The sequence below is a fragment of the Pelophylax lessonae genome (genome assembly GCF_965119305.1).
Source record: "Pelophylax lessonae genome assembly, chromosome: 1".
NCBI lineage: Eukaryota > Metazoa > Chordata > Amphibia > Anura > Ranidae > Pelophylax > Pelophylax lessonae.
This window is the reverse complement of record NC_138768.1, coordinates 467,948,215-467,962,173: the sequence shown is the minus strand read 5'-3', so window position 1 is coordinate 467,962,173 and position 13,959 is coordinate 467,948,215. Positions and strand designations below refer to the sequence as shown.

The window sequence follows — 13,959 nt, the reverse complement described above, 5'->3', positions numbered from 1 at the left end:
TTTTTTCTTGTACACCTACTGCTATTCTACCAAACTGAGTTGGGAGGGATCAATGCAGGGGGGTATTGACCAGTGGGACAGCTCCCATGGGTGTGTCTATGCTAAATGATTTGTTCTTTTGACTAAGTCTTATGCCTAGCTACTCCTGCGGAGCGGAAGTCAATACCCAATAGTGATGACTTAGAGGTGGCGGCGACTGTCGGAGGACTCAGAGAAAGGAATTTTACGGTAAGATTTTACAAAAATTCAGTTTTTTTAAAAGGACAGTGTAAAAATAAAAAGAAAAAAAGGAGAAAAAAAAATGAAAGCACCCCGTCCCTCTGAGCTTGTGCGCAGAAGCAAGTCGCGCCCACATATATAAACGGTGTTAAAATCACACGTGAGGTATCGCCGCGATCGTTAGAGCGAGGGCAAGACCTCCTCTGTAATTCCAAAAACGTAACCTGTAAAAAATTTTTAAAGCGTCGTCTGTGGAGATTTATAATTACCATAGTTTGTTCCCATTCCATGAGCGTGTGCAATTTTGAAGCATGAAATGTTAGGTGTCAATTTACTCGGCGTAACATTGTCTTTCACATTATAGAAAACAGTTGGGCTAACTTTACTCTTTTCTTATTTTTAATATAAAAAAGTGTATTTTTTTCCAAAAAATTGCATTTGTAAGACCGCTACGCATATACGATGTGACAAAAAGTATTGCAATGATCTCCGTTTTCTCTAGGTTCTCTGGTAAAAAAAAAAAAAGAAATATTATGTTTGGGGGGTTCTAAGTAATTTTCTAACACAAAATATACAGATTTTAACTTGTAAACAACCACTATCAGAAATAGACCTGGTCCTTCAGTGGTTAAATATATTTGTTTGGAGGGGGCGTGGCCGAGCTGCTGATGTGAACCGCTAGCTCCGCCGGGAATCCGTTCAGCTATCCTGTTTCCAGACTTACCTGCCATTTCTTCTGCTCCCGACTGACTCCGGTGCCTCCCTGGTTGCTGCTGCCGCCTCGGTGAGTCCTCTTGTCCCCTTCTGCAATGTCCAAACGATCGAAGGAGGGAAAGTCCGCCGCGGCGGCACAGGCCCAAGATGGCAATCCGGCGCAGCGTGCCTCTCAGAAGGAGAGGTACATGGAGGCTGCTCAAAAACGTTTTGCCAAGCTGGCTCCCCGTGACCCTTCTGTCTCCTCCGGTCCGTCTTCCAGCACATCTCCCTGCCCTCCATCTGAGGCAGATGATACAGTGCCACTGGGTGACCTCTCAGGACAGCTCCAGGATTGGGATCCGGCCTGCACAGATCGAGTTAGGCTGCAGTCCTCACCCTCCCCTGGTTCGGATCCCACACTAAGGGATGTCATGTCTGCAGTTAACACATGCAATTCATCTATTACAGCTCTGACCGCGGAGCTGCGAGGAGTTAAAGCTGAAATAGCCTTTATTAGACACAATATGCAGAAACTCAGGGAGAGAACCTCGGCTGTGGAGGGGAGGGTGAGCTCTCTAGAGGATGATATGGTCCCATTGTAGAGGGAGGTTAAGCACACTTCCCTGCTGTCTGCACCACAAGCTGCTAGGCAGGATGACTTGGAAAACAGAATGAGAAGGAGCAATATTAGAGTCATTGGCATCCCTGAAAGAGCTGAGGGTAAGAATCCTGTTAATTTCATCGAACGCTGGCTCACTACAACGTTTGGCCAGGACTCCTTCACTCCAATGTTTTCTGTGGAACGAGCTCATAGGGTGCCCACGCGCCCCCTTCCTCCGGGGGCCCCCCCTCGCACCTTTATCTTTAAGCTTCTCAACTACAAAGATAGAGACATCATCCTTACTAAGGCTAGAGGGATGCAGGGGAAGCTGGTGGTGGACAATGCAAAGATATCTCTGTTCCTGGATTACTCTGCGGAGGTGCAGAAACAGAGGGCCAAGTTTGGGGATGTCAAGAGAAGGCTTAGGGATCTTAACCGTCAATACGCCATGCTCTACCCATCTAAGCTCAGGGTTGTCGCTGGAGAAGAGGTCCTGTTCTTTGACAAACCCGCTGCTGCAGCACAATGGCTGGATGCCATCGGCAGGGCATTGAGGGCTGCCCCTTTACCGAGACACGGAGCCCCGTGAATATATTTGCTCTCTGCACTGGGATGCTGAATGTCCCTTCCACTGGTTTTTTGTTCGCTCGGGACACTTGAAGTCTGGATGCACTGTTTGGAATCCTTGGTAGGCGGTTGCTACCCTGTTATCTTCACAGTAATGCGTTTTGAACTTGCACTTTTTGTTGCTCATGAGGAGATTACTATGCCAACTGTGATCCCTCCATGGATTCCCCCTATTTAGTCCTGGTTGGACGCACCCTGGTACCTTTCCCCTTTCCTTTCCTGTGGTACCCCTTCTCCCCTCAAGAACCATCTTCTCCCTTTTCCTGCACTCTGCCTTCACCGGACTCTCCTGGGAACTTTTACTAGCTGCCGCTTTGTGGTCATCTCCACTAATGTGCTTTGCCTCTGCTGACCTATGGACTGGATCTACTTTATGTCATCGTTGGGCTGAGGTGCTATCCTGGGTTCTGTTGCTGACTCTCTCCATGGATTTTTCCTGTGCTCGGACTTACCCCTGGGGCTCCCGCCCTCACTATCCTGAGGAATTTCTACCGTATCTTCCTAATGGCTGATACCATCTGTATACTCACCTGGAATATTAGGGGCTTTAACAACCCCGTCAAGAGAACTGCTGTGTTTAGATACATTTAGCGGCTACAGGCCGACGTAGTATGTCTACAGGAGACGCATGTGGCTGGGTCTACCCAGCCAACCTTGGCGCCCAGCTTGTTTGGTCACCAATATCATTCTGTCTACTCTAGCTATTCTAGGGGGGGTTAATATACTTATTAGACGGGGTGTACAGTTTACATGCATACAATATGTCAATGACCCTGAGGGTCGCTTTGTTCTGCTGTGTCAGGTTGCGGGTCTGACCTGCGTTGTCGCTGCGGTCTATGTCCCCCCCCCCTTACTCGGTGGGTGTGTTTCGTCTGGTCATGGAGCCGGTGGCTGAGTTCCTGGATGTGCCCCTGTTACTGCTGGGCGATTTTAATACTGTACTAGATGTTACCCTTGACAGGTTTGCTCCGCACTCCGTTGGTCCCGCGCCGACGAGGGTTCTCACGCCCTTCGCTCGTTGTGGGGGGGGGAGCTTGAATTAACAGATGTCTGGCGCATGGGTCACCCGGGGGTTAGACAATACTCCTGTTTTTCGGCCTCCCACTCTGGCCTCTCCCGCATTGATATGGGGTTGGACAGTGACCGCCTGCTGCCACTAGCCGTGATTGGTATCTGGCCACTCGCCGCTCTGGGTCCGCCTGGCCCTCCCGACTCGGTGGGGCAGGCCTCTGTGGAAGCTCAATGCGTTCTGGTTGATGCTCTTTCCTAGCCCTGACCCCTTGCCGTCCCAATTATCCTCCTTTTTTGCACAGAACCAGGGTACTGCCGAGGTGGGTATGGTGTGGGACGCGGCCAAGGCGTTCCTGAGGGGGCGATTTATAGACATTATTAATGGGGTGAAAACTAAAACAAAGGAATGGGAGAACACAGTGCTGGCAGAGGTGGCGAGGTCGGAGGCTGCGTATGTTGCTGCCCCTATTGAGGACACCCGGAGATCCTGGCTGGCGGCCCAGGCCCTAGCGGGTACGGTTTTGCTCCAGCGAGCGGAGAACAAGCGTTTCTTTCTGCAGCAGAGGTACTTCGAAGAGGGTGAGTCCACTGGTCATATGTTGGCTATGATGGTACGAGCCCAATGACGACATTTATCCCAACAATTACTGACCCTCAGGGGGTTCGTTGGCACGCGCGTCTGACATAGGGAGAGTGTTGCGGGATTTTTATATTGACCTTTGCTCCTCTAAGATTTCAGCCACCTCCCGGGAGATTGTTGATTTCCTGGAGGCATGTGACCTCCCTACCCTCTCAGACTCGGACGCAGCTGTGCTCGACGCTCCCCTGACGGAAGATGAGGTACATGATGCTCTGAAATCTGCACAAAATGGCAAATCTCTGGGAGCTGATGGTATCCCTTCGGAGGTCTATGGTAGGTACGCGGAGCAATTGGTACCTAGACTGCTCAAGGTATATAACTCAGCCTTGCGGGAGGGTAGGTTACCTCCTTTTATGACTGAGGCTGTTGTGGTCCTCATCTTGAAACCTGACAAAGACCCTACTCTACCTGACTCCTATAGGCCTATATCCATGCTCACTGCAGATATCAAGATCTTGGCAAAGGTCCTGGCAACTCGATTATCCCAGGTCGTACACAAAATTATTCATCGGGACCAGTTCGGTTTTATTCCCTCTCGCTCTACGGCACTTAACCTTCGACGTCTTTTTCTCAACCTACAGGTACCGGTTGACAATCCTGGTAATAGAGCGATTTTTTCCTTAGACGCAGCCAAGGCGTTTGACAAGTGTCGAATGGTCCTACCTGTGGGAAATGCTTAGTCGCTTTGGCATTGGGGAGACGTTTCTTAGGTGGGTGCAATTGCTCTATTCGGGTCCCACAGCTCGGCTACGGTTTAACCTGGAGCTATCTGGACCCTTCTGTCTCCATAGAGGTACCCGACAGGGATGTCCACTATCTCCACTGCTATTTGCTATGACTCTGAAAGCCTTTGGCGGCGCGGATTCGGGCCTCTCCCGAGATAGTGGGGTTCAGAAGAGGTGCTCGTGCGGACACTGTTTGTCTTTATGCGGATGATACTCTTCTCTATCTAGGAGACACCCAGACCTCTCTGAATGCCGTTATGTCTCTTATAGACAATTTTGGTTCCCTTTCGGGTTTTTCTATAAACTGGGTGCTGATGCCTCTGGATCCTCTACCTGTTTCTCTACCTGAACGCGCGGCTGCGGTTCGGGTGGTGGATAGGTTCAAGTACCTGGGAATACATGTATCACCCGACCCGACACCTAGAATTAAACTTGGTGCCTCTGCTGCAGAAACTGCGATCTAAGTGCACGAGTTGGTGCAAATTGCCGCTCTCTGTTGCTGGTCGAGTTAATCTCATGAAGTTGGTGTGGGCTCCCCAGCTGTTATGTCTTCCACAATACCCCCATGTGGATTCCTAGACGGTGGTTCCTTAGTGTTAACTCGTTCACGTCAAAGGCAGTTGCAAGATAATTTTGCATTTAGGTCCTGGACCTATGACCCTTCAGTTCTGACTCCCTCGTGCAGTGAATTTTCCCTCCTCTGGCCAGGAAATGTACACGCATACAGCACTCAAGCTTAATGGGAATACATCTGATTTATTTATTCACAGCTCACACATTTATGGGCCATTTTAGCGGGAAAAAACAGTTTAAACTGGTGTACAATCCATCGGTCAGTTTAACAATAGAATATATCTACTACGACAATACATGAAAAGGTTTTGTTGTCCTCAACACATTGATGTAAATGTGAGATGTCTTGTGTCTGTAGATGCTTTTGTAGACGGGCCTTCCCGTCTATGCTCAGCTGTCTGATGTGTTAATATGTAAGTACTTATCAATGTGTTCAGGTGTCGTCTGTAATCTATATGCAAAGTCTAACTGTTAAGTGTGCAGAAGGTATGAATGAGATGTGTTAATATGTCTGTACTCATCAATACTTTGGTATCGTGGGATATCAATATTTTTATTAGGGCACATTGATACACTCTTTCACTTAGAATTGAATCTCAGTTTCGAGAACTCATCTGGTGCAAGAAGGTTTCCAGGATTAAACTAGCCACTCTCCAGATGGGAAAGGATGGTGGAGGTTTGGCGGTTCCCAACCCCCGGGTGTATTTCCTCGCCTCCCAGGTTCAGCACATGGGCGGCTGGGGGAATCTGGACCCGCAGGATCCCATCGGGGCCTTATTGTCCCCTTTGGACTCCGACTCCCCTATACTTGTCCTTTTTGAGGCGGGATTTGCGCATCTGCCGGCTACTTTGCCGACGATTGCCCTGCTCCGTTTATAGTGGCACTGTGTGAAGGAGATGTTCCGGGTTGGGGGCTTCCTACCGGAGACCCTGATCTGGGATAATCGGAATTATAGAGAGCTTGCCCGTTTGGAGGGAATAGAGGTCTGGAAGGAGGTGGGGATCCGCTTTATGACACAATTGTTTAGGATGCAAGTTTTAAAGTCTTTCCAGGACCTGGAAGGGGAGTTTCGGGTTTCCAGACGCCACTTTTTCAGGTACCTACAGCTCCGGCATGCTCTCTTGGCTCAGGCCAGGTCATCGACCTTACGGCTTTCCCCTTTACACATTTCTGGGGGGGGGGGTGCTCCGGGCCTCCGATAAGAAGGGCATGATTTCTGAGGTGTACGCTGCCCTCCTGGGTTTGATGCAGGACCCGGCCGTTCTCCCTGCCAGAGCGGCTTGGGAGGCGGACCTTGGTCCCATTGATGGAGAGACGTGGGAGCTGTGCCTCGCTTCAGCTCCTCTGGTCTCGGTTTCGGCCTCTCAAAAGATTTCCCACCTTATGCTGTTCTATAGAGCATATAGAACACCTATTAAACTGCACCGATGGGGTCACAGACCTACCCCCCTCTGCCCGAAATGCGATAGGGACTTGGGCACTCTGATGCATATGATGTGGCGTTGCCCCAAACTCTTCAGATACTGGTCTACGGTTATAGCTACGATATCTAAGGTTTATAATTTCCAGTTGCTGCGGGATCCTGTGATTTACCTTCTTGGGGCCCTGGATGTTGAATCATTAACCCCTAATGCACACGTGGCTGTTATCAGGCTACTTTATATGGCACGTAAACTTATTGCCAGATATTGGATTTCCTCCAGGGTACCAACGGCACAGCAGTGGATTGCGCAAGTCAACAGTTCTCTCATTAGAGAAAAATTGACATATCAACATAGAAAAGCACATAAGAAATTTCTTTCCTTGTGGCAACCCTGGCTGGATGATCCGGCCCTGTCTCCTCCTCAGCTAGTCATGCACAGGCTTTTCATGGGTTAAGCTAGTTCCCGTTTAGAGAAAAGTTTAGATGCTGATGTTCGTGAGGCTCTCCCCTTTCCCCTCTATATCTCTCTCATCTCTCCTCCATCTTTTTCCCTATATTCCTGATCCCTTCCCTTTACTCTTTCCTTCCCTAACCCTTGTTTCCCCTTCTACTCCAGTATTTTCTATTTAGCATCATTCCTTCATTGGGTAATCTTATCCGGTTTGTTGTCTCTAGGTGCCCCCTACAGCTAATGTTTATTGGTTATATGTTTTGGTTTCCCTGGGGGCTACCACTCCAAATTCTTACTAATTGGTGTCTGGTGTATTCTCTGCTGGCTGATAGTATTGCCTTCAGACTGGATTTCAGGATGCTTCTGTGTTTGCTTTATGGAATGTTACTTGTGCATTGTACTACCATAACTTTTGATGTACAGTATTATTATTTTTTATGCTCAAAGTTTCTACTGTTTGTACGATGTTCAACCTTTTTTTCTTAATAAAAATGATTTATTTTCTGAAAAAAAAATATATATATTTGTTTGTTTTCACTCCAGGATGGTTCATGTAATGGACTCCAGCATTATTCTGCTCTTGGAAGGGATGAAATTGGGGCAAAATCTGTAAACTTGGTGCCGTGCGATACCCCCCAAGATGTTTACAGTGAGGTCGCTCAACAGGTGAGACACCTAGCAATTGCAATCTTATTACAAAGGCTTTGCTGTACTAGCAATTCTTGACTGACTGTGCCTTGTTGTCCATTGTATTGCCCTCAGGTGGAGGAATTCCGCAAAAGGGATGCCAAGAAAGGGATTAAGGTCGCTCAGGTTCTAGAAGGTGTTATTGGCCGTAAAGTGGTAAAACAGACTGTTATGACCGTAGTCTATGGTGTAACTAGATATGGCGGGCGCCTCCAGATTGAAAAGAGACTCCGTGAGATGGACTCCTTTCCTCAGGTGATTTAGTTGCAAAAAATGTACCCTTTTTTCCTCTTTCTTTCACTGACGGACACAGCTCCATGTCTTCTAGACACTTGGGCTTATTCTGCTCTCTCTTCAGGAGTAGGACTAGGCGGAAACAATTTTGGCTATGCCCCTGAGGCAGTCCCAGGGGGTATATACTAGTGATCGACCGATATCGGTTTTTCGTTGCCGATATCAATATTTTGGCGATCGCATATCGGTATCGGCTGATATTGGCCGATATTTTTGTACATTTAAAATTTAGCAAAATAAACACAAATTTTGACACATCTGTTACTGAACATGTTAATCTTTATTAACATTTTTAACATTAAGGGCTTGTTCTTCACACCTTAACTGCATGAAAACTGATAGGAAAAGTGCACTTGTAGGGACATCAGTTTCACATCATCTGATTGTGCATTAATGCATAATAAACTGCTGCAGTAGTACACTCACTCACTGCAATAATTTTAAATCACTACTGCAGTGCAGTCAGTGCAAAACTGCTAGAAAAAAAGCTAGGCAACAGCTAGACAGTGGATTGGACTGGAGTCGGTGGACTACCGCTGCAGTAGGGCACTCACTGCAACTACTGCAGTCAGTGCAAAACTGCTAGAAAAAAAGCTAGGCAACAGCTAAACAGCGAATTGGACTGGAGTCAGCGGACTACCGCTGCAGTAGGGCAGTCAGTCACTGCAATCATTTTGTGACTGCAGTAGTGATTTAAAATTATTGCAGCAGTGAGTGGCGCACTACTGCAGCAGTAGTCCACTGACTCCAATCCACTGTTTAGCTTTTTTGCTAGCAGTTTTGCACTGACTGCCGCACAGCGCAGTCAGTGCAAAACTGCTAGAAAAAAATCTAGACAAAAGCTAGACAGTGGAATGGATTGGAGTGGACTCAGTGGACTGGACACTACTACTACACTTTCAATACTCCCAGTTAAGTAGAACAATATTATAGTGCAGAAAGCATAACGTTTCAGCATGTTCGCCAGTTAAACGGCTTCTTTTCTTTTCATAAATTGCTGCCACATCACTAAAAACACACTCACTTGGTACCAATATGGCATCTATTTGACCACAATGAATTTTCTCTTCTGTCCGTTGTCTTTTTGGACATATTTCACCTGCATCCTGCTCTTCCACATCAGAAACTTTCTCTTCTTGACTTTTTTCTTTTCGTCAGGAACCTCCTGCACCTTCTGTTGAATATCTTCTGTCAGCCATTGTTTGGCCTTGGACAATACATCATCAGAAGAGAAAGGATGGTTCTTGTATTGAGGATCCAAAAGACATGCAAGCAGATTTTTATTCTCCTCGTTTGGCAAGGCTGTCCCTCATGGCCTGCCTAGATATTTTAATGCCACGTGTGTTGGGTCCTTTATTCTGTTGAAGAAGCATCTTCAGCACTCTCACACATGGGATGACAAAGGACACAGATGAGTCGTAATGACTCACCTCTAGGGCCACTTCCTCAATGGGTAGGAGGGTCTTAATGATGTTGGCTACTATGTCCCACTGATCAGCAGTAGGACAAGAATGTCCTCCAAGTCCATATTCACCAGAATATATGGTAAGAGCGAGCTTCTGCTGCAGCATCCTTTGCAGCATGTGTAGTGTTGAGTTCCATCGTGTTGGAACAGCCTGCTCAAGTTGTTTTTGGGTAGGCCAAGGTCTTCCTGAATGCACCTCAGTCGCTGCTTGGCAAGGATAGAATGGTGGAAAGGGCCTGCACACTTCTTCAGCATGCTAATTATGTCAAGCAAAGCTTTCTGGTTTGACAGACCATCATTTACAACAAGTTGGAGGGTGTGTGCCATGCAACTGAGGTCTGACACTTCAAGTCTCATTCCTTTCACCATGTTCGCTCCGCTGTCTCAAAGCACAAGCATCACTCTGTCTTTGGTGATTCCCCATTCTTCTAGCATGCATAGAAACATTTCTCTAATGTACTCCCCAGTGTGGGATCCTTGCACCACTTTTGTATTCAACACCAAATGCCTTCTTGTCCATCTGCTGTCAATGGAGTGGCATGTAAGACTCATTAGTGATTCTGTTTGTTCTAACCAGCAGTCAGTCGTGAATGAGAGTGAGTTGCCAGCATTCTCTGGTTTCAGCATAGCCTTTACTTTCTCAACGACCTTTTGGTGAATGTTTTCCAGCATTTCAGTTTGATAAAACTTGTCACTCTTCAGTATGTACCTTGGCTCAAGTATGGACATCAGTTGCTTAAATCCAGAGTCAGACACTAATGTAAATGGCTGGTTATCAGTGACCATCATCTCTGTGATTACTCTGTCCAGCAGTTGGGATCTTCCATCTGATTTTAGCCACCTGTTTTTTTTTTCTAAAACTTCTGTAAGGGTGATAGAGAGGAGTGACATTACGGAAGGGATGAGTATGGAGTTAGAATCCGTGTGGGTAGAACTCCATAGGGAAGGAGAAAAGGGAAAAGTAATTGTGGGGGTTTGCTATAGGCCACCTAAACAAGGGGAGGAGGTAGAGCTGGAATTTTTAGCACTTTTGGGTAAAGTGGCAAAGCTAGGATCAGTCATCATATTGGGGGACTTCAATTATCCCGACATTGACTGGGGAGAGGGGACTACACACTCACATAAGGGCCGTCAATTCACGGAAACCTTACAGGATAATTACATGTCACAGTTGGTGGATTCCCCTACCAGAGAAAACACAATCCTGGATCTATTGATCACTAATGACCCAGACCTAATCTCGGAGGTAGGAGTCCAGGACAACCTGGGCTCTAGCGATCACAGGATGATCACATTTAGCGTAAATAACAATATAGCAAGGCAAGTGGGGAACATAAGAACCCTTAACTTCAGAAGGGCAAACTTTCCAAAATTGTACTTGTTGATGGAAAGGGTAAATTGGGACCGAACCCTGGGATCCCTGACCACAGAGGAAAAATGGGAATGCTTTAGGAACCTATTAAGCAAAGGCATCTTGCAGTGCATTCCTATGGGAAATAAATTTAGAAGGGACAAAGCCAAACCTGGCTGGCTAAACCGGAGTGTTAAAAAACTTATTAGGGGAAAAAAATTGGCCTTCAGGAAATATAAATCAGAGGGCACAGTATTGGCTTTCGACCAATACAAGGAGGCAAATAGGAAGTGTAAACACAAAATCAAGATGGCTAAAATAGACTTTGAGAGACAAATAGCGGAGGATAGCAAAAAAAACCCAAAGAAATTCTTTAAGTATATCAACAGCAAAAAAACTAGGGCAGAGCATATTGCACACATAATTAACAATGATGGGAGGATGGTTACAGAGGACACTGAAAAAGCAACCGTGCTGAATGCTTTTTTCTCATCAGTCTTTACACAGGAATCGGAGGGGTACACTGACCATGACTGTATGGTTAGTAGTAATACAAAGGACTTGCCACTATGGCTAACAGAGGGTGAAATCAGGGAAAGGCTGGATAAACTCAACACTAACAAATCACCAGGCCCGGATGGCGTACATCCGAGAGTACTCAAGGAACTCAGTAAGGTTATATCCAGACCACTGTTCCTGATCTTTGCGGACAGTATTAGGACAGGAGATGTACCAGGGGAGTGGAGGAAAGCTAACGTGATTCCGATATTCAAAAAGGGTCAGAGGCATATACCGGGAAATTATAGGCCTGTCAGTCTGACATCAGTAGTATGTAAACTTCTGGAGGGGATGATAAGGGACTATATCGTAGAGTTTGCTAAGGACAACAGCATCATCAGTAGTAACCAGCACGGGTTTACAAATGGGCGTTCTTGTCAAACCAATCTCTTAACATTCTACAAGGAGGTGAGCTGTGAACTAGATAGGGGCAGACCAGTGGATGTGGTGTACCTAGATTTTGCTAAGGCGTTTGATACAGTTCCCCATAAGCGCTTAATTTATAAATTAAGGTCTGCAGGTATCGACAGCAGGGTTTGCTCTTGGATACGGAACTGGCTAAAAGGGCGTGTCCAAAGGGTGGTAATAAACAGCGCGTACTCAGACTGGTCTGAGGTAGTAAGCGGGGTCCCCCAAGGCTCAGTCCTAGGACCAACCTTGTTCAATTTATTCATAAACAGCATTGAGGACGGGATCAGTAGTTCAATATCAGTTTTTGCAGATGACACAAAATTAGGCAGGGCAATAACAGCACAGCATGAAGCAGATATCCTACAGAATGACCTGGACAAAATAACGGAGTGGGCAAAGACATGGCATATGAGGTTTAACGTGGAGAAATGTAAGGTTTTACACTTGGGGACTAGAAACATAAAAGCACAATACACGTTAGGAGGGGAACCCTTGGGAGAATCAAAAATGGAGAAGGATCTGGGAGTCTTGGTTGATGATAGACTAGGCAACAGCATGCAATGTCAAGCGGCAGCTGCCAAGGCTAGCAGAATATTAGCATGCATAAAGAAAGGGATGTATTCCAGAGATAAGACTATAATCCTTCCACTTTATAAAACTCTGGTCCGACCTCATCTGGAGTATTCGGTCCAGTTCTGGTCACCAGTCCTCAGAAGGGATGTGTTGGAGCTGGAGAGAGTCCAGAGAAGGGCAACTAAACTAATTAGGGGATTGGAGGACCTTGATTATGAGGAGCGTCTGCAATCGCTTGATTTATTCTCCCTGGAGAAGAGACGCCTGAGGGGGGACATGATAGCAATTTTTAAATATCTAAATGGGGATCTAGGCTTAGAAAAAAAGCTGTTCAGTCGAAGGGATTGCATGAGAACTCGGGGGCATACAATGCGATTAGAGGAGAAGCGTTTTAACCTCAGGCAACGTGGGGGGTTCTTTACTGTTAGGGCTACAAGATTGTGGAATTCTCTACCACATGAGGTGGTTTCTGCGGGTAGTATGGTGGCTTTCAAAAGACTCTTAGACGTACATCTCAAGGATCAGAACATTCAGGGGTATGCAAGATGATTACAGCCACACACATCTACACAGGTTGAACTGGATGGACTTTTGTCTTTATTCAACCTCACCAACTATGTAACTATGTAACTATGTAAAACATATCCGTTATTGTTGCCTGGGATAGTGATGTTTCACCTTGTGATTCATTTTGTTTTTTCTGTGCTGCATTATACAATTCAACATGATGAACTCTTAGATGGGCCCAAAGATTTGATGTATTTTTGGTTTTTGCAGTTATTGATCCCATGCTTACATTGTTTTTGCAAGTGTTGCACAGTGCTGCTGCTTTTCCTGGAGATGGAGATGAGAAATAGTCCCAGACCACACTTTTAATTTTTCTATCTGCATCCATCTCCATTGAAACTTGAAAGACACTAATGAATATAGGCTTTCAAAAAACTGGCTGACGGGCACCCTGCGGTGGGTGGGTGGCTGGCACCCTGCGGTGGGTGGGTGGCTGGCACCCTGTGGTTGGTGGGTGGCTGGCTGGCACCCTGTGGTGGGTGATGGGCTGGCTGGCACCCTTTGGTGGGTGGCTGGCTGGCTGGCAACCTGTGGTGGCTGGCTGGCATCTTTGGTGGGTGGGTGGCTGGCTGGCACCCTGTGGTGGGTGGCTGGCTTGGCACCCTGTGGTTGGTGACTGGCTGGCTGGCACCCTTTGTGGTGGGTGGGTGGCTGCCTGGCACCCTTTGGTGGGTGGCTGGCACCCTGTGGTGGGTGGGTGGCTGGCACCCTTTGGTGGCTAGCTGGCTAGCACCCTTTGGTGGCTGGCTGGCTGGCACCCTGTGGTGGGTGGGTGGATGGCTGGCACCCTTTGGTGGCTAGCTGGCTGGCACCCTTTGGTGGCTGTCTGGCACCCTTTGGTGGCTGTCTGGCACCCTGTGGTGGCTGGCTGGCACCCTTTGGTGGGTGGGTGGCTGGCACCCTGTGTGGTGGGTGGCTGGCTGGTACAGGGCCTGTGGCTGGCTAGCTGGTACAGGCAGGGTCCTGTGGCTGGCTGACTGGTACAGGCCTGTGGGGTGTGCGGGTGGCTGGCTGGCACCAGGCAGCTGTGGGTGGGTGGCCGCGGCGGCTGTGCGCACTGTGACTGATCACTGTACTGTATGATTG

General features: G+C 47.4%; 1 protein-coding gene across 1 annotated transcript in view; it reads left to right on the top strand.

Annotated features, from left to right (window-relative positions):
- Positions 1-13,959, top strand: part of POLRMT (RNA polymerase mitochondrial) — a 423,694-nt gene that overhangs the window by 263,102 nt on the left and 146,633 nt on the right. Inside the window, exons 12-13 of the mRNA XM_082261183.1 lie at positions 7,511-7,633; positions 7,730-7,909. Of these exons, the coding sequence (XP_082117309.1) occupies positions 7,511-7,633; positions 7,730-7,909 (303 nt within the window). The remainder of the gene's footprint in view (positions 1-7,510; positions 7,634-7,729; positions 7,910-13,959) is intronic.